The following is a 21,028-nucleotide window of genomic DNA, read 5'->3' as shown; positions in this document are numbered from 1 at the left end:
AAAACTAATGTTAGTAACTAATAATACAATTGTGGGAAAAAGACAGTTTTTAATTTTAATTTTATTATTTACATTTACAAATGTGGCCTCACCAACACTTGAACAAAGTGTTCAAGCATTGGTGAGTCCATTTTGCTCGCAAACATGCTCAGGATGCAGTTGGTACTTGAGCGCAGCCTTGTCAGCAGTGATGATGACTTCTTCCGCATTACTGCAAAGAAGTCATCAGTCTGTTCATCTGCGAACATTCCAGACGCTGAACAGAACCGCGGCAAGCCCAACAACATCCTGAACCCATTGTTATACTGCACCCTTAAGGTGTCTATGGCCTTTTTCGAATAGTTGACCCACAGGCTACCCGAGTAGAAGTTTTGGCAGTAAGCCTTGAAGAGCGTTATTTTTGCCTCTTTACTACATCGGGTGAACCTGCGGGCCAGCATATTACACCTGACTGCCAGGGCCCTTCTCTCCCTCTCGATGTCGACATGATCTTTAAGGTCCTCCGTAACATAGTGACCCAGGTATTTAAATTGTTGCACACGTGTGAGTATAGCGCCGTTCAGCATAATTTTTGGCTCATATGTCACCTGCTTACGAGGAGCCTTAAAGATCATGTACTGACTTTTGGTCACGTTGTACATCAGACCATGTCTAGTAGCATATTCCTGGCAGGTTAGAAGTAACTCCCTGATTGAACCAGCCGTGGGACCCAACAACACCATGTCATCGGCATAGCTTAGGTTGTTCACGCTAATGCCGTCTATCCAACAACCAACTGGCTTGCTGCTGAGCTCCACGATTAGCTCGTTCACATACAGATTGAAGAGCTTCGGCGAGGTCAACCCCCCCTGCCTCACCCCGCACTCCAACCCGTATGAATCCGAGAGCTCCCTCCCCCACCTGACATTATTTACCTGATTTGCATACCAGAACTGCATAACATTAAGCAACTCCTGTTGCACCCCTGCTTCCTCCATCTTTCTCCAAAGTATATCATAAGAAACTAAATCAAAAGCTTTGGAGAGATCGAGGAAACAGGCGTACACAGGTGTCTTTCTCCTTGTATAATATTGTACAGTCTCTTTTAAGGCTAATATTGCGGTCTCAGTCGATAATCCAGGTCGAAAGCCGAACTGAGCATCGTAAAAAACGAGTGTTTCGCTCAGCTTTCTATCAAACAGACTGTCCAGAACCTTAGCTATAATAGTAGCAAGTGATATGGGCCTATAATTGGACTTATCAGAAAGATCTCCAGTTTTATTTTTTGCGATAGGGACCACTATAGTTCTCATCATGTCACCCGGTAGATACGTGTGACTCACGCAGAGTGAATAGAACATTGCTAGTACCCTGGGTAAGTGAAAACCTGCGTACTTCAAATGTTCGATGCTCAGGCTGTCGTGCCCAGGCGACTTTCCTCGGGTCATTTTTTGAATAGCCTCTGATACTTCCTTGGTAGAAAAACGCAGTAATTCCTTGTCACGATTTATCTGAGCATCGAACACTTGAGTCGACGGCCCCAGCGGTGACGATACCCTAAAGTGGTCCCTGAACAGATTTGCTATTTCTTTCTGCGTGCTACACCCGGCGACACTCACTGGAAGGCTTGGTCGAACACTCAGATTGTTTGTTGACTTCCAAAATCTGGAAAAATCTCTAGCCGATCTGTGCGAAGCAATTATGTCCATCTTTATTTGGTCCTGATGATTTTGACACCATCTTAACCGACTTCTAAATATTTTACGGCTGTCACACATCTCGTCCCAGACCCTTCCCGACTTCGGTTTGTTATATAACAACCATGTTTGGTATTTCGACCGAGCCTCACAGTGCGCGGCCCGTATGTGCTTGTTCCATCCAACTATCGGGCCCTTTTTGCTACACTTATTTCCCCTGTAAGTTTCAGTCGCAGCGTCAGAAAATACGTTCACTATTTCTTTGTACATATTCTCTAGTCCTTGTCTGTGTTTAGGATCCGCACATATTTTACCTCCACACGACACAAACATCTCAGGGAAACAAATAGTTCTAAGTTTGCTATTGCAATAGTCATGATACCACCTAACCTGTTCATCTGATCTATGACCCCATGTGATTTTATTATTTAAGTCATCTCCAGAATATATTTTCGGCACGATTAAACTCATATCACACTCTAATAACAGCGGGAAGTGGTCCGACCAATAGGTATCATGACGTACGCTAACATTTAAAACAGTCTGCCAGGCTGATCGCGTCACTACACAGTGGTCCAACCATCTTAGACTACCATTCATATCACTTATGTAGGTAAATGTATTTGAGTTCACTCCCAGCTTTTCTACATCCGCACATAACCATGACTGGTCGGTACAAAAATCGCAAAGCTCGTTCCAGAATGGCTGATGGGGGTGGGAATTAAAGTCACCTAACATATAGACACATTCCACCGCATTGTTTTCGATTATTGCCTTAATAATATATCTAAGAGTTGGTTATCCCGGCGCTTACTCCACTTGAGCATTAAAGCCAACATGACTCAAGAAGAATGCCATGTGTGGCACAACTCGAAAGAAGGTTCCACCTCAGCATAATGCTATATGCCTTGATTCACAAGAGTATACATCGTTATGTATCAAGGCATACAGTATACAAAAGTAGAGCCAACCCTGTCTTTCAGTTGAAAGGAGAGACAATCGACGATAGAAAGTAGAGCCAACTCCCTGCATTGGCATATCGTGGCTGACACTAGGTTTTTACCATGCATTCTTCGCGGCCGCGAACAGCGCATTCCGAGACGCAAAACAAGTAAATGCGACCCACGCGGCGCACTAACGATACATCCACCACGGATATTGTGTAAATCTCATTTTTGCATAATACCCGAGGAAACCTTTGTCTCTAAGATATTTAAGTATGTTATGGTTTTTAAAAATCCCGTGCGAATTCTTTGATTTGACTGGCAAGTGCGGTGCTCCATGGCAAAATTTTGAATATCTTTTGTTTGCGTCCTTGTAGAAAATCGAGAGTAATATAGCGTTCATTAGCGTTCCGTCTGACGCACAACATACCCAGCCCAGAGCGAAGAATAAGATAGCGTTCATTGATTCGTTAAAACTAATAATATAAAATACCTAGGAAAATGATTTGTGTAGGGATGTTTCAGCAGTGGCACATAGCCCAGCCATAGCCCGGCAAAGTTATACCGTCAAGCAATTTCCGTTTGTCGTGTAGAATCCAATTATAATCATGAAGTAGATATCCTATACCTAACTATACGTTTACAAGATTAGCACGTTCTATCTCAGAAATCAGAATACGTCCCCTCATCATTTACATCTCCTGATAGTAAGTGATAATGTGGCTTAGAAAATGTCAAGTCACTCTTGAACTAAAGGTACCGAAATTATTATCGTCGCCTCGCTAGCTGAAATTAAAGACTGATTTAGCTTTCATCTATAGTACCTACGCGACAGGTCGACATGGCGATCGGGGTGGGAACCTCCAGCACACCTGCGCTAGCCCGGTGCGGGCGAGTGCGGGTGAGGTGGGTGTGTGCGTCCCCCCGCCTCGTACCCCGATTGCCATCTTGAACTGTCGCGTACTCTAGGTGTGGTCCACTTTTTACATTTTTTCTGTTGATTTTTTTCTTTCTAGTGAGAGGCTTCGGTCGTCGCTAGTTAGCACCCTACCGGCAAAGACGTACCTACCTACCACTAAGCGATTTAGCGTTCCGTTACAGATGCCACGTTGAAACCATTAAACTGCCATACTCGTTCCAAATAGCCCAATAATAAGCAGTGATAGCCTAGTGGTTAAGACGTCGCGACTCGCGTCGGCCTCCTAGTCCAAGGTCCAAGGTTAGATCCCGGGCACCCACTTAAGTTTAACTTCGAAGAAAAAGTAGAAGTGGGTGGGAAATATCACTTGCTTTGGCCTTTGACGGTGAAGGAAAACATCGTGAGGAAACCTGCATACCCGAAAGTTTTCCAAACTGTTCTCAAAGGTGTCTGAAAGAAGGTGAAGTCAATCGACACTTGGCCAGCGTGGCGCACTATGACATTTAAGCCTGTGGCGGTTGCCACAATAGAACCTAGATGGCGCTGTTCAATCGATGACATAGTCCCGAACAAATGTACCGCCGACAGTACTCGCACTAACAGAGTGTTCTGCAATCTGGACTATATATAGAAGTTTCAAGATACAACCGTCGGCCCAACTGGCGCTACCGAGCACAACCAACCGCTCGGTGGGAGATCTCCCCTTTGGTACGGTCGAGCCTGCACACCGCTCCCGTACATTGGTGACCCCGACGTGATCAAGAATGGTCGCACACCTCAACAACCGACGTGATCAAGAATGGTCGCACATCTCAACAACCGACGTGATCAAGAATGGTCGCACACCTCAACAGCTGACGGTGATACAAGAGTAATCGCACACTACAACAGCCGAAGTCATCGAAGACCAACCGCACACAACCGCACTGCGCACATAACGTGATCAAGGGTGATCGCATACACCGCAACATCTTTGGATCACACACCGCAAGCCCGACGTCTCCTCTAACTCCAAGTCTACAGCAACAGCAATCACATCGACGCCTGTAAGACGGATGTAGCACAGCCTCGGGGCCCAATGGCCCTGCACTCCATCACCAGCTACAAGCGTCCTGGTCCACCGCTTCTCTGGATGGTTAGCAGCCATTGCCCTTCACACGCCTTCACGCTACAACGCCACCTCTCTTCACTGCTTCACACTACGCGTTCATCTCGGAGGAGAGTGATGTGGCGGTTGCCACAATAGAACCTAGATGGCGCTGTTCAATCGATGACATAGTCCCGAACAAATGTACCGCCGACAGTACTCGCACTAACAGAGTGTTCTGCAATCTGGACTATATATAGAAGTTTCAAGATACAACCGTCGGCCCAGCTGGCGCTACCGAGCACAACCAACCGCTCGGTGGGAGATCTCCCCTTTGGTACGGTCGAGCCTGCACACCGCTCCCGTACAAGCCCTTCAGGCCTCATGAGTGTGCCGGCAGTAGGTTGATCATGATGATGAATAATTATTTTATTATTGAACTAGATGATGCAAACGCAACTTCGTCTGATTGGATTTAGGTTTTCAAAAATCCCGCGGGAACTTTTTAATTTTCCGGGATTAAAAGACTTAGCCCGGGATGCATCGGTATCTCTGTACCAAATTTCGTCAAAATCGGTTGAATTGAAAGACCGTAAAAGGCTAGCAGACAGACAGACAGACAGACTTTCGCATTTATAATATTAGAATGGATGGATTTTTATTAATTATTTAATTTTGACTTTAACTTTGATGAATAATTATTTTATTATAGAATAATAGACAGGTACAAGTAGTTTTATTTCTAAGTAACATAATAGTAATTAATTCCATCGCGGCTCGCTAGGATCGCCGGCATTCCTCTATCTTACCACATTAGCCGTTAGTTGCCGTGCGTGCGGTACCGTCCCAGACAAACTTACCTAAGTCAAAATATAGCTATTTAGAGCAAAGCGGTACTTCGCGCCCGAGCATAGGCTCCTACTCTATAAGGCGCAAGTCCGCCCTCACATGGAGTACTGCTCCCACCTGTGGGCTGGAGCACCCCAGTACCAACTCCTTCCATTTGATCGGATCCAAAGGCGGGCTGTTCGACTTGTGGACGATCCCAAACTAACCGGCTCGTTGGAAAGCCTGGAGCACCGCAGAGACGTTAGCTCTCTATGCGTGTTCTATCGCCTGTATAATGGGGAGTGCGCTGAAGAGCTTTTTGACCTCATTCCACCCTCTTTTTTCTACAACCGCACCGCGCGCCACCGTAAGGAATTTCACCCTCACCATCTGGGTGTCTGGTGCACTTCGACCGTCCGCTGCGCCAGATCCTTCTTTCCACACACGTGTGGAACCAACTCCCATCGGCGGTGTTCCCACTAGATTATAACATGGGGTTATTCAAGGGGCGGACCAACAAATTCCTAAAAGGCCGGCAACGCATCGGCGGCTCCTCTGGTGCTGCAAATGTTCATGGGCGGCGGTAATCACTTAACATCAGGTGACCCGCCTGCTCGTTTTCTCGCTATATCTATTAAAAAAAAATAGTATATTTGTAAAATCTATACTAGTATTATAAATGTGAAAGTGTGTCTACTTACTAGCGACGTCGTCCGCGTGGACTGCAGAAATTTCATTTTCAATTTCATTCCTTAAGGGTCGAATTTTCAAAAATATTTTCTTAGCGAATGTTTACGTCATAATAGCTATCTGCATGCCAAATTTCAGCCCGATCCGTCCAGTAGTTCGAGCTGTAATTGATAGATCAGTCAGTCAATCAGCTTTTCTTTCTATATATACCTACATAAATTTCGTCAAAATCAGTTGAACGAATAGACCGTGAAAAGTTAGTACACAGACACACTTTCGCATTTATAATGAAAATATTAGTATCGATTATGGACTGTGAAATGTCTGAAATACTTATTTCTTTTATAAACTTTATAGCATTTTATGGTATGTAATTTCAAATTTTCCAAGCCGTAATAAATCGGTATTCATGACTTACGCCGCTTTGCCTCGGGGCGCTTACGAGTGACCCCGACCACCATCTAAACAACTCGACACTCGATTTTATTGGCAAATGTGATATAATGAATTTCATGTCCATTTTACTTTTACTATTTATTTGTAAATCCTAATAGAAGTTTGGATGTTGTATTCATATCCATACTTCTCTACTAATATCAAAAATATGTTTGACAGTTATCTTTTTAGTGTTCCGTACCTCAAAAGGAAAAAAGGAACCCTTGTAGGATCACTCTGTTGTCTGTCTGTCCGTCGTGTCTGCCAAGAAAACCTATAGGGTACTTCCCGTTGACCTAGAACCATTAAATGTGGCAGGTATAGGTAGATCTTATATCAAAAGTAAAGGAATAAATCTCAAAACTATGTGATTTATGATTACATCACAGGAAAAAAAATTAAAATGTGTCCATGAACAAATATTAGTATTTTTAATTTTTAAAGTTAGATAATTAGGTATACCAAGTGGGGTATCATATGAAAGGGCTTTCTTTACCTGTATATTCTAAAACAGATTTTTATTTATTTTTATGCATAATAATTTTTGGTTTATCGTGCAAAATGACTGTAATACGGAACCTCTTTGCGCAAGTCTGACTCGCACTCGACTGGTTTATTTTATAGCTGCTGGTCGTTTTGCCGTTGTTTGGTTTTAGCTTTTCAATTTGTAGACAAAAAATTTAAGTAAAGACCAAGATAAATCAAATACTTAGTTTCTCAATAAAAACCATACTTAGTCATTGGGGCTAATTCTCTTGTACACAATCTCTAAACTAAACTAAATTAACAGTTCCAAATCTAGTGCTACCCCTTTCCGCAAGCAACATTACGACAGGGATAGCAATAGATTTAGACGTGTCTGTGACGTGTTTAAATAATTGTATGACATGTAATGGTGTTAATGATATTTGGTATATTTCTTGTTAACCACTAGGTAAGATTGCATATAGGCAATTTATTATAAATTATAAGTTTATTATAAACTTTGCAATAATTCAATTTAAAATTGAATTTAACTTAACTAATAGATTTGACTGCATCCTCACGAATAAGTAGATTTATTATATCCTCTCAGTTCTATTATTCGGATATATTTTTATTTCGATGAGAGAAAGCTCTTGACGGTGATCTCACCTGGTGGTAAATGATGATTATAGTAGTTAAAAAAAATGGTAGGTACCCCGAAATGGTGTGAATACGCATAGCTGAATGCTATTTTGCCAGTAGGTATGGTAGTAACACCACAGCTTAATTCTTCCACCATCATTTCTTCCGTCATCAGACCAGACTAGACATACCTAATTTCCAAATTTACCTTGCCGGGAATCGAATCCAGATACTCCCACTTATAAGACTAAGCGCTCGCCACTGCCTAAAAGAGGTTGTACAATACGCGGCAGAAAATAATGTACATCGATCTTCAGAAAAGGATAGTAGATTTGTAGAGCATTGTCTCTGTCGTTGAGACCGACAAAACGTCATATAGGTATGAGTGACAGAGACAAAGCTCTACAAAGCCGAAATGTAAAGGCCGATGTACATTATTTTTGAAAAAGAGAGGCACAGTTTTGAATGTGGAAAATGTCTATTTAATTTTACGCCTAATCTCAAATACTTAACTAAGTGCGTATAAAACCCGAGTGATTAGAAAGTAAGTAGGTATTTAATGAAACTTTCGCTATTAATTGATAGGCTCGAGTGAAACATGGTTATAGAATAACTGTCCAACCTACTCACTTCTAATTATATTTATAAAGACTAAGACACAAAACAAAATAAAAAATAGACCATTTAGAAGAATATTTGCAAAATCATATTAATTGCGATACTTTTTTTTATTTTTTTTATTTCTTTATTTGATTAGGGGCTTTTATATTTATATACATGTCAGCCCCATTATAATCTAATACATACAATCAAAACAAGAATCTTAACCTAACAACATAACACCAATACCTACTAAAAAAAAAAGTAAAAGGAAAAACAAAATAACGATACTTTTGTGCCATGTCACAGAACGATCGCAAATTATGTAGGAATTAAATTGACTTATTATTTTGTGATTTAGTAAATGAAAGAGACTTTAGATTAAAAATAAACTTGGAGTGTATTCACATTGAAAATACAATTTTTTCAAGATGACACTTGACACAATACATTGACATTGACAGATCCACAATATACAATAGTCTTTTTATAATCACTTGTCGTAGACAAGGTGCGTTCACTTTAGGCTCTGGCTTCCATCAAATAAAATAGAATATTCTCAGAAATACCTGATTACTTGACTACGGTATTAAAAATTGTACATAATTATAGATTCAAAACTAAAAGTCTAAAAAGTAAAGGACGAAGACCTATATTAATATGGATACCTAATATACCTATGGCGATCGCATAAACTTAAACTTTGAACTGTACAAGGAAGGAATATCATCATCAACTTGTAAAAACCTAAATTGACGGCCCGTAAGTAAGTAATAGGCTACTTGACTCATATCTAATTTCGTCCAATAAATGATTATTTATTATAGTATTTTGCTTAAGACAACGAAATATATCAATAACAATAATTAAAAACGCAGGATGGATATATAAATCCAATTTAAAAAAATACAGTTTTTATTTTTATTTGAAACGCAGAAAACGCTGTCAGCCATGATGTGACATCATTAAAAATATGTAAACAAAGAAATGTCATCCCTATGTCACGCGGGGACTAACGTAGTATCCATATATATAAAATTTAAAGTCCTGACAACTTATATATCAACGCACAGCCTAAACATCTAAACAGCTGGTCTAGATACATGAAATTTGGTGGGTGTGTTCTTTGTAGGTAAAGAGAATGTATCCACTAGGAAAGGATTTTTTGAAAATCCACCCCTGAGTGAGTTAAATGGGGGTTTGAAATTTATGAAGTCCACGCGGGCGAAGTCACGAGCATAAGCTTGTTTTTATATATTTCTAAAAACTCATAGTAAACGTAAAAAATTATCGTTTTGTCTTTATAAATTGAATAAGTTATTAAGTAAGACTTACAACAAAGTGATCTTTGCAAAAATAAATTTGGGTTGAAGTCGTTAGTCATAAATAGGATCCCTTTAAGCAAGTCTTCGCGTGTTACGTATATTTTTTTCACTGGGCACTCTAATCCACAACAGCTTTCCTGTGGTCTTTATCGATGCGTTTTTTAGATTCTCAGATGCCATACAATAACGATAATTACCTACTATATTTTTCATGTAAACTAGTATAGAAGTCATGTTTATTAAACTTTGGGAGGTTATGCTGTTGTTTACAAATGCATGACGTCAGAGCACAGATAATCTATCGGCCAAACATGGCCGACAGTGTTTTCACCTGTCTAAGAAAAATATATTTTTAAATTAAAGTTTTATGGTTTTTAGGGCGCAAAAAAATATAGTGTTAATTTTTTTGATCTAATAGGACCAATATTAACCATTTAAGACCTACTTAAAAAAAGTGTCAACTAGCCTATTACAGCGGACGAAGATGTTTAATTTTTGCTCTTTGCCTTTCCAGAAAAAAAAAACAAGGAAATCCTAAGCAAAGACGCTTACATAAAATAAATATTGCACACATCAAAATTGAGTACAAGGACTTACATAACATTACGAAACCAGTAACTGAACGTGAATTGAACACTATTAAAAATAATAGACAATATTCGAAATAAGAACTAACAAGAATAAAGTACAGACAAAATAAATTCTAAACCACCACAGGAACTCCTTTCACAATCCTATCCTAATAATAATTATACCGCTATACAGCGAAGATTTCTACCAGTTGCGTCCTAGAAACCTACGCCTACAGACAAGCCAAGCATTTCTTTCTATACGTAATGCTATAGCTAAAATTCATAGTGAAATAAGTATAAGAACTAGCTTCTAAAAAACTTGTTAGGCATCTGAACTTAACCCCACTAATAACACCGCACGAAAATAATTCTTAGCGACTTCGAATTATAGTCGTTTTTAGGTTGGTTTTTATAACACGGTTAGGATGTTCTTCCACTTTAGGAACGAATGCGGCAGTACAGGCCAATGCACGGTGCATACAACTAATAGTGTTGCGTCTTGCATCGGAATAGAATAGTGATGTACATCTATTTCAACGTTAGATTTTTTGTGTATGAACCTTAGAAGCTATGTTAGGTATATCATAACATATTGCATGCTAATAGGCAGAATTTGGCTGTACCTCTTTGTTTTTGTAACATCTCCACTGTTTACCCAGATTCGCAATAAAGAAATTTGTATTTGTATTTGATTTTTCGCGGATCTTAGGCCAGTTGAGCTGTAAGTATTTTGTAAAGATTGTGCTGTTTTGATAGATGAAACATCAAGACATCTTCAGATTTTATGTTTCTATCGATTTATATTCACCTACGTATTTCTTTATTCAAATACAACATGTCTTAGGAATTAATTCTTTCATTTCTGATGGGTTTAATTTCAAAGTTTTGGTAGAGTCATTTTCAACTTTCGTTTATACATTATTTTTCTTCTAAAAGTTTATGTTTATATGCTATCAGTATTTGTACTGTAGGTTTTGAAAAGTAGGTTGAAAAGTATATCCATCCGATTTATTTTTAATGTCAATTATATTTTTTAACTAAGTAGATACATTTAAAATTGTGTTCGTTTTTTTTGTGTATTATTTAGGAATCAGTTTTTGTAGTTAGTTTAATTTCCTAAAATGTAAAAACATTTCAATTAATGCGAATTTGAGCTTGTATCTTCAAGGCAAGCTTTATTCGTTGCAGACTACAAAATTTCTTCTCTATACTCTTACCATGCAGTACCTATAAAGAACATTTCCCAAAAGATCTAATTTTCAATCAAAACTAAAATGTTCACTAAATCTATTCTAAAAACTAAGCTTAGTGCGCGCGCGCTGCCCTCTTGCCTGTAAGCGTTCGATATAGGCTAAAACATATTATTATATGCAAGACGTTTCTTGTACTACGCCAAATCTAGGGTTGGACAATATACCTGGTTTTATTTATCTATTTTCTAAAATAATTTTGAATAATTGCACTTTTTTATAAATTATTTGTTTTTATTTTAGGTACAAATATTGACGTCATTATTATGACTTGTTCTAAATAACAATGAATCAGTTTTATTTTTATTTACTTTTCTGTGTAAGATGTGGAAGAAAAAAAATAGGCCAAAGACAAGAGCTTAATGAGAGACCACAAAGCCTTAGATTAACATAAAACGGTTAGAACAAGTTGGTATCGATGCTAAAAATAACACTAAGTCGATCGCTAAACCATCATGACGTATGCAAAGCCGATGCAAGGAAGTGGGGCTCTAGTCCTAGCACAGCCCTACGCCCCGCAGGCAAATATGAACGAATGTAAGTTGACTTAGAATAAGTATGTTCAGCAATCGAGACTCGGCCAGTGTTAGATCATAATGTGTTGAAAGTGCTTGCGCGCAACACTACAGCTAACAATGAAAACGCACCGGCGATTTTCGAAAATTTCATACTGAAATTCCAAAGTGAAATAGAGAACGCGCCGACCATCTCCGAAATACCCCGTTCGATGTTCGAAATGTGATCACAGATTGTAAATTTAAAAGTGAACTGACGTGGCTTAGGCGGGAAATGAAAAAATTTAAAGAAATTTTCATTGTATACCAAACCGTGAAATTAGAAAAATGTAATAGGTTATAAAAAAAAGTGTTTAGCGATAAAAAGATTGGCGCATAAATGCGGACATGCTATTTCTTGATAAGGTTTGTTGCGAAAAAAACACAGACTATAAAGTTTATTGTTATGTGAGCTATTTGGACTTTTTTTAACGTGTTGGACAGGATTAAGGTCAGTTGAGTGTTTTATAATGTCTACTCGTACATCTTTATTGTACTTTTTTACTTCATAACTAGGTACTTTACAGTGGTAATGCTTTACAGTTTTAGAAGTTGATTTATTCTAAAGTTTAAATGCAAAAAATATTATGGTTTTCTAACTCTACTTATTAATAGATTATTGTAGTTTCTTACTTAGCTAAAGTAAGGAGGTTTAAAAGAAGGTTTACATGAAAGTTTAAAAAGTTCGTGTATCAAGCAATTTGATACCATATTTTTACCATTCACTTAATTCTTAGTCTTAATATTTTCGCAAAACCTCTTTTCATTGGGGATAAGATACGGCGTATAAGAATTTCATAATTTTTAAAGAGTAGGTAAGTAGCTGTAGGAAACATTTTTACTACGGTCTGGTAATTTTTTCTAATGAAACTCTATACTTCCTTTGGTAACTAGATTCTTTTACAAGTTACCTTTTGATAATAGTAGGTATGTAGAATGATAATAGTTTAAAAAATATTCGAACTTTTCACTTTATCAGTCACTTCCGAGTTACATTTTTTTTCCTTCTTTCCAAAACTTTAGATTTACTTATCGCAACATAAAGCGCATGAATGTTAAATTATTTTAAGCTGATTTTTAAATATACAATGTGGCTAAGCTGAGAGGTTCTTTCTAGCCACGTCTACTTGATTATATTGGCGGGAAGTTTTATTAATCGGTAATGCCGTGATTCTCTAAGCATTCTGTCATTTCAGAACTAGACCGTATTCAATTTACTTATAACTAGGTTAGCTAAGATACTAAAAGCTTACTTATTAAATAACACTTAAATCTACTTCATTATCGTTTTTATAGTTTTTTTAAAATCCTTGTTATACCTAAATTTGAATATAGGAATGTTTTTTATAGAAGAAAGCGTCGTCACTTGCTTTAATTACAGGATAAGACCTCTTAATAAAAGACTAGCTTTCTGGTTATAATATAAACCTGTGACCTATAGAAATATATTTGGACAAAATTTATGGATAGAATGCCTTTTATTTTAATTTACGCAGTTATTTATATAAATGATCCGTTAGGTTCTTGATTGGTTCAATTCATGGACGAAATTAATAATAACAGTATCTTTAAGTAATCCATCGATAATTTACTTAGCAGCATTTATTTATTTATTTTTATTTTTCATGTACCAGAATTATTGTAGTCACAAAGTAATAGGTAATAAATTAAGTTACTTACATTGAAAACGCTTATCTCTAAACAGAGATTTCTTCCAGCTTCCCATTCAATGTTGTGAGTAAGGATTATTAAGAAGTGAAATACCCTAGGTCTTACGGTACTAGAATAATTAATATAAACACTAGCTGATGCCCACGACTTCGTCCGCGTGGAATTAGGTTTTTAAAAATCCCGTGGGAACTCTTTGATTTTCCGGGATAAAAGTAGCCTATGTCACTCTCCAGGTCTTTATCTGTACCCATGCAAAAAATCACGTCTATCCGTTGCACCGTTGCGACGAGATTGAAGGACAAACCAACAAACAAACACACACAATTTATAATAAGGGTAAGTACCTACTGATTGTTATTTGTCGAAAGATACCATAAAATTTTTGCCAAATAACTAGCTTTTATCGACAGATTACAGATAGGATTGATCATTGGCCTAACGTTAGGCAAATAAAGATTTAGGTAGGTAGATAGGTACGTGAGTAGAGAAGCTTTAAGTACTAGCAACTTTTGCTTAGATTCCTGAAAATGTATTTAAGCGTTTGTTTAATTCACTTAGAAATGTGTTGTTCATGACAATAATGATATTTCAAGACAAGTCCAATGAGTCCAAACACGACGGAGATATTTTGAGAAGTAGAGGAGTTCTTATAGCCACCTCCCGGTTATATCATGAGACTACCTTCATGGTATTACATTATTGCATTTGTCATCGAAATTACGTAGGTATGTGTTCCAAATTTCTACTAAATCGGCTGGGGAGAACTGATCTAAAATTCAGTTGCAAGATTTGACCATTTACTAACACGGTATATTAAATAAAAGCTTGTATAATAAATGATACAAATCAATTTAATATCGATTGGGTTGATCCAGATCCAGATATTACCAAAAAGACAAAGTTCAAATGCATCACTCGAATCTAGGACTTATTTTAATTGTAATACGCTGCGACAGTAAATGATCTCAATTAGTCCATAACTAAGCTTTGTGAACGATAAGAAAAATATTATGTCGAGAAGGAGAAAAAGAAAAGTTCTGTCTTTCTCCTCTCTTTTCACAGTGAAAAGAGAAATATAAGGTACCTAGTCTATGATTCTTGAGTTTAAATCTAATTTTTCGGTGCTGTACCTACCTAAGCAATTAAGTAAATATTACTTGTTTTAATGGTAAAGGAAAATATCGCGTGGATACCTGACTGCCTGAGTATTTTCATCACCATCATCATCGATCGATAGACGTCCACTGCTGGACATTGGTCTCTTATAGCGACTTTCACACGCCACGGTCTTGCTCCGCCTGATTCCAGCGGCTCCCTGCGACTCGTAATGGCGTAGGCACTCAATTTGATTTGTTAAATGAAGTGAAAATAGGTAGGTACCTACACTTTATTTTACAACTCGGTAAAAAAAGATAGAAATGAGAAAATTGTATAAGCCTATTAGCAGCCTTATTACTAAGAAATAATCTCTTCCAGAAAACCTAGAAAAAATAGATTTGTTCAAGTTTTTACCGGCTTTTCGGATCAACCAATAGCTCGCCGAGATAAATAAATACTTGCCTATCGAGTTTTCCAGCGAATCGTACATCATGTACATAATTATTTATATATATTTAAGAATATAAAAGGCTTGGCGCCTGGTTACGCAATACCATTTTAAAGGCAATATGTTGTTTCGTGGACGAACGGTGCATGTGTTATGAAGGTGTTGACTGTTTCCATTGTCATTGAAATATCGTGACGACGATCGTGTCGTCATGTGTCGATAAGTATCGTGACGGATTTATATTTAAAAATTATATAAAAACTGTCTATGGTTGTTATTCGTGTTGTAGTGATTATTATTGTTTGTTTCGCTGTATTGTTAAAATGAAAAAATAAATATTTTTATATTTGTGTCTGAGAAAATAATGAATTCATCATTGAACGCTACTAACTTTTGGTTGCGAGTTGGCATCATTATCAAGAAGGTACATACAAAAAATACCTACCTAGGTATATCAAAATTTTCAAATTTTTCAGTATCTTTAATTGGCACGGGTCAGGAAAGGTTTATTTAACTATTTAGTAAATATATTCCCATAGAAGAAGTTGCTGTATAGTTATATTATCTTTTATTATTAAACAATTTATAGATATTTCCACCGTGTTTATCAGGTAGGCATAGTGTACGCAGTTGCTTGTTTGTTTCGTGAAATCTAAATATTTACTTAAAAGGTAAAGGTGACTGACTGACTGACTATCGCATCTATCAACGCATAGCTCAAACTACTGGACGGACTGGGCTGAAATTTGGCATGCAAATAGCTATTATGGCGTAGACATCCGCTAAGAAAGAGTTTTTAAAACTAAAGGGGTTAAAATTAAATATTAAAACACAATTTATTTACAACTTCTTTCATTAATACATGAGATTTTAAACTGTATATTTTATTTTTAGCTTAAAACGATTTTATTAATGATCAATGGAAACAGTTGTGAGCGTATTGCCTAGCTTAGCTTACACGCAAATTTACATACATTTTAATAAACTCAGTCGCGGACTTAAGTGGAAAAATGTTGTAATTCTGACGAGAATCGAACTGACTTTTCTTACGATAACCAAGAGATTTATTATTATTTAAATGGTAGAGCGGCTGCGCATACATTTTCATACCTCAAGGTTTTCTAGCCTTATAAAGGGATGTCTCAGTATAAGAACCACCACCACCTACAACTTTGTATTGCAAATTCAGCAAGTAACAATCAGAAAGTGTATTTTATTACAATTCCCAATCTAAATAAATGATTTAAGTTTGAGTTTGAACTTGAATTAATAATCACTGGTATTAAAAGCCGGTGATTTTTGGCAGTTTTTTTATAGAAACATAGCATCTACGAAAATGATGCGTTTGAGCATAAGTAGATAGAGGAAAAAAATGTTCTTGCTTGAGCTATGTACAGAAATCTAGAACATACTATAAATATCACCGATGTTTGTTAAAAATTAAGTCAAAAATACGCGTCCATTTAAACCTACGACTAAGTATTTTGGAAAACACCTAATATCTAGTAGGTACTAGCAGTGGCGTGCACAGGGTTTCAACCTAGGGTAAGCATTAGTTAGCTAACTACCTATTGAATGACAGGTCATCATGAAAAATGAGCACATAGCCTTTTCAACTAGGTAAGCAGTGCTTTTATGCCTCTATGGCCTGCACGCCACTGGGTACTAGGTGTTTTTCAAAATAGTCGTATGGATTTTATATACCGTGCGTATATGTATGTATTTACTTTTACAGTTTTGTCCTATCTGTTACTCATACATACAACATTAAATCTCACAGTACAGTTAGTACTAATCTAGTTTAGCTAAGTAGATATACCTTCTCGATGTAATTGCTAGCCACTATTCAATAAAATAATGATACCTTTCATATCTATAATAATTAACAGGATTAGAAAATTGTACATTGTATCAATCTGTCTCTGACACTTGAACGAGTGAATTATTAAATTATAATGGAATCGTACTGGTACGCTAAAGGTCATCATAGATAAGGGGTTTTTCCTTTAACTTTAAAAACCTCAGTTAAGACATTTTCTTAGCAATAATATAAAGTTCCAATCTTGCAGTGGTTCGAATAAACAGCCATCTTTAAACTTTGTAAAATCATCTACCATTCAACTTGAGAGAGATCAGAGAGTTATAAAACTTCCAATTAACTATGTAATTTGGTTTTAATTTAATTTGTAACGATGGGGCTGGCATATAAGTATAGATCATCTGTAAAAGCCCCTTACAAAATATTATCTAAATATATAAAAGGAAAAGGTGACTGACTGACTGACTGACTGACTGCTCTATCAACGCACAGCTCAAACTACTTACTGGACGGATGGAGTTGAAATTTGGCATGCAGATAGCTATTATGACGTAGGCATCCGCTAAGACAGGATTTTTAAAAATTCATGCCCTAAGGGGGTGAAATAGGGGTTTGAAATTTGTGTAGTCCACGCGGACGAAGTCGCAGGCATTAGCTAGTGTCAGATAAAAAATAAAAATAAAAACTTTGAGAGAGATCAGAGAGATCAAATAGGTACAACAAACGAATATCAAAAAGAGTAATTTATTACCAACTTATTTTGAATAAATTATTTTAATTTTGAATTGAATTTACCTCCTATACCTACCTACTAGGCATTCAACTTTGAGAGAGATCAAAAAGATAAACTACCATTCAACTTTGAATATAAATTTGTATATTCTATTCTCTAATTATTATTATTTATTTATTATTTAATTAGAACGGCCATAAAGACCAATTAATACTTAGCTATCTGCATGCCAAATTTCAGACCAATCCGTCCAGTAGTTTACACCATGTAGTTTATCATAATATATTGCCACCATGTGTACCTATTATGATACCTCGAATAAACATTATTCAATTCTTCTATTCTATTCTAGTTTAAGCTGTGCGTTAATAGCCCATCAGTCAGTCAGTCAGCTTTTTATTATATATCTATTTAGAATTTCGATTTTTATCAATAGGTAGATACAAGTAAGGGCGCGCAATTTTACTTTAGATCATCTCTAACAGTAAGAAGGTATCCGCAATACTGGGCCGTATGCTAAGTCGCTCGTTACATTTAACAGATAAACGATCGGTAGATTTCCTAAGAGCGTTTTAATTGGATGAATAATTCTGTTAGACGGTGCCTATGTTACCTATCGCAGTTGTTTGTAGTAAATGTGGAGATTTTTTTATCTGTGCCATTTAGAGAGGTAGGACCTATTTTAAGCATTATTACTACTGGTATTTTCCTAGTCGATACCTTGTTTTGAGCGTGTTTTAAATACCCCTTCCATTCCACCTACTTACCGCGTGACATCAGTTATTATCAATTACCTTATTTGACGACCTCCCTGGCGCAGTCGTGAGTGCTGTGGTCTTTTTAGTGGGAGGTCCCGGGTTCGATTCCTGGCAGGGGTCTGGAATTTTATAATTTCTAAATTTCTGGTCTGGTCTGGTGGGAGGCTTCGGCCGTGGCTAGTTACCACCCTACCGGCAAAGCCGTGCCGCCAAGCGATTTAGCGTTCCGGTACGATGCCATGTAGAAACCAAAGGGGTACGGGTTTAATAAAAACTGCCATATTCCTTCCAGGTTAGCCCGCTATCATCTTAGACTGCATCATCACTTACCATCTGGTGAGATTGCAGTCAAGTCAACTTGTATCTGAATTTAAAAAAAACCTAATTAATGAATAGGCAAAAACCTATAACAAGTCTATTTAGTATACCTATAGATATTAAAATATCATGGTAAACGTACAAACACACAAACCTTCCTTATTCATTGTACGGAACTCTCTCTCTCTCTCTTTTAATTTAAAAGATTAGGTAGGTACAGTACGCGGCCAAAAGTGATGAACATCGATCTTTAGAAGGAGACAGCAGATTTGTAGAGCACTGTCTCGGTCGTTGAGACCGACAAAGCGTCATATGGGTATGAGTGACAGAGACAATGCTCTACAAAGATGAAATGTCATTCTAAAGGCCGATGTTCATCACTTTCGGCCTCGTAGTGTAGATAAAGATAAGTAGGTACCTACAACTTAATATGTTGGTAGGTAAGTACCTACTTACTTAGATTTACTTTACGGTTGAAATTATCTGATTATTCATCACCATCATGATATTTAATTACTTAAAACGCACATATCTCCGAAAAGTTAGAGGTGCGTGCGGGGATCGATCCCCCGACCTCCGATTAGAAGGCGGACGTCCTAACCTAGAGGTGAGGGTCTAATCTGATGATTAAAAATACGTAATTTTCGATCAATGTTCTAACTTTCTAAGAAACAAAAATCTGTACATAAGTCAGTTTCTAGGACAAAGAACTAGTGCCTTGAATAGCTTACCTATAGGTAGGTACCTAGTTACAGAACAGCGTCGTGGATGCTATTGTCACCTTTTTCCTGCAAACGGCTTTTATAATCCAAACAAGCCATTGTTCTACGGTAGTGTTGACACATTTTGATGGAAGTCTAGAAAATTGGTAGGTACTTTACTGCAGCTAGTTAGGCTACTAGATATGTGGTGGACCTGTGCTTTTAACTATTCCACGTTTAGATGAATAGGTACCTTTTTCGTCGAATAAGTAGGTACCTAGTACAATTATAGGCTAACTAGGCAATACCACAAAATTTAATATAATAGTACTAACGTAGCAATACCTTGTCTTCTTTCTTAATGCGTCTTCGTCCGCATAACCTATGTCTGTCTCCGTAATACAAACTATGTATCTAAACGGATGGGAGGTGAAAAGATAACAGACAGAGAGACTGACAGAAACACTTGCATATTTTCATACGTAGGAAGCAAGGAGTACTTACCTACGTCTTTAAAAAGAAATATAAATAGCGAGCAAACAAGCAGGCGCCTCACTTGATGTTAATTGTTAAGTAAAATTTAATACCGCCGCCCATGAACATTTGCAGCACCAGAGGGGCCGACAATAAAATAAAATAAAATAAAAATCTTTTTTATTCGAATAAACTTTTACAAGTACTTTCGAATAGTCGGATGCATCTACCACTGGTTCGGAATGCCTTGCGCCAAACCCTAAGTATGAGATTTTACTTCTCACCAATTTTGATCTAAGTACCTATTAGACTCATTCGAGAGTCGAGACAAAATAACGTCAAAGTAAAATGGACCTAAAGATTTTTAATTTAAAGTCAAAAATTCAGTACCATTGATTATAATTTCACACCGTTTCCACTTGGAGCGCTGGCTGTACAAACTTGAGCATTAAAACAAGGCGTTTAGGGGTCATTTTACTTTAACGCTAAAGTGTATCGACTCTCAAATACTATCAACGTTGGTGAGAAGTAAAATCTACTACTAAGCGTACAGACCGTTGAATAGACCAACGCGCGGTGCGAAGACTGCGAGCCGCACGGGCTGCGACATTACCTTTACCATAGAGCTCTCCAGTAATTTATACTCTTGTTCTTCTAAAATCTTGTTGGCGTTTGTTGGCGTTTTTTCGAGTTTGTGCCCCGACAATTTTCATCCGCAAACCGGTGCAGTAGGGTTGATTATAACTAGGTGCCTATACCTACTAATTATAAAAAACCGGCCAAGTGCGAGTCAGGTTCGCCCAATGAGGGTTCCGTACTACAGTCGTATTTTTTCGACATTTTGCAGGATAATTCAAAAACTATGATACATAAAAATAAATAAAAATCTGTTTTAGAATGCACAGGTGAAGACCTTTCATATGATACCCCACTTGATATAGTTATCTTACTTAGAAAAATTGAAAATACTAATTATTAGTTCATGACCACAATTTAATTTTTTTTTGTGTGAGTGATGTAA

At 37.2% G+C, this 21,028-nt stretch overlaps 1 protein-coding gene across 3 annotated transcripts in view; it reads left to right on the top strand.

Annotated features, from left to right (window-relative positions):
- dati (datilografo) overlaps positions 1 to 21,028 on the top strand; it is a 168,873-nt gene that overhangs the window by 5,813 nt on the left and 142,032 nt on the right. Inside the window, exon 1 of one of the 3 annotated variants that reach the window (XM_069506541.1) lies at positions 11,782 to 12,353. The exons of 1 other annotated variant lie outside the window; for it this stretch is intronic. In XM_069506541.1, coding sequence (XP_069362642.1) covers positions 12,336 to 12,353 — 18 coding nt within the window. In that variant the 5' untranslated portion in view covers positions 11,782 to 12,335. Of the gene's footprint in view, positions 1 to 11,781; positions 12,439 to 21,028 lie in introns of those variants that run through there. One more of the 3 variants, XM_034980827.2, reaches the window with a different exon arrangement.

The sequence above is a fragment of the Maniola hyperantus genome, chromosome 23 (assembly GCF_902806685.2).
Source record: "Maniola hyperantus chromosome 23, iAphHyp1.2, whole genome shotgun sequence".
In the NCBI taxonomy this organism is placed as follows: domain Eukaryota; kingdom Metazoa; phylum Arthropoda; class Insecta; order Lepidoptera; family Nymphalidae; genus Maniola; species Maniola hyperantus.
The sequence above is the reverse complement of the archived record's forward strand: the minus strand, read 5'-3'. Positions and strand labels throughout refer to the sequence as shown.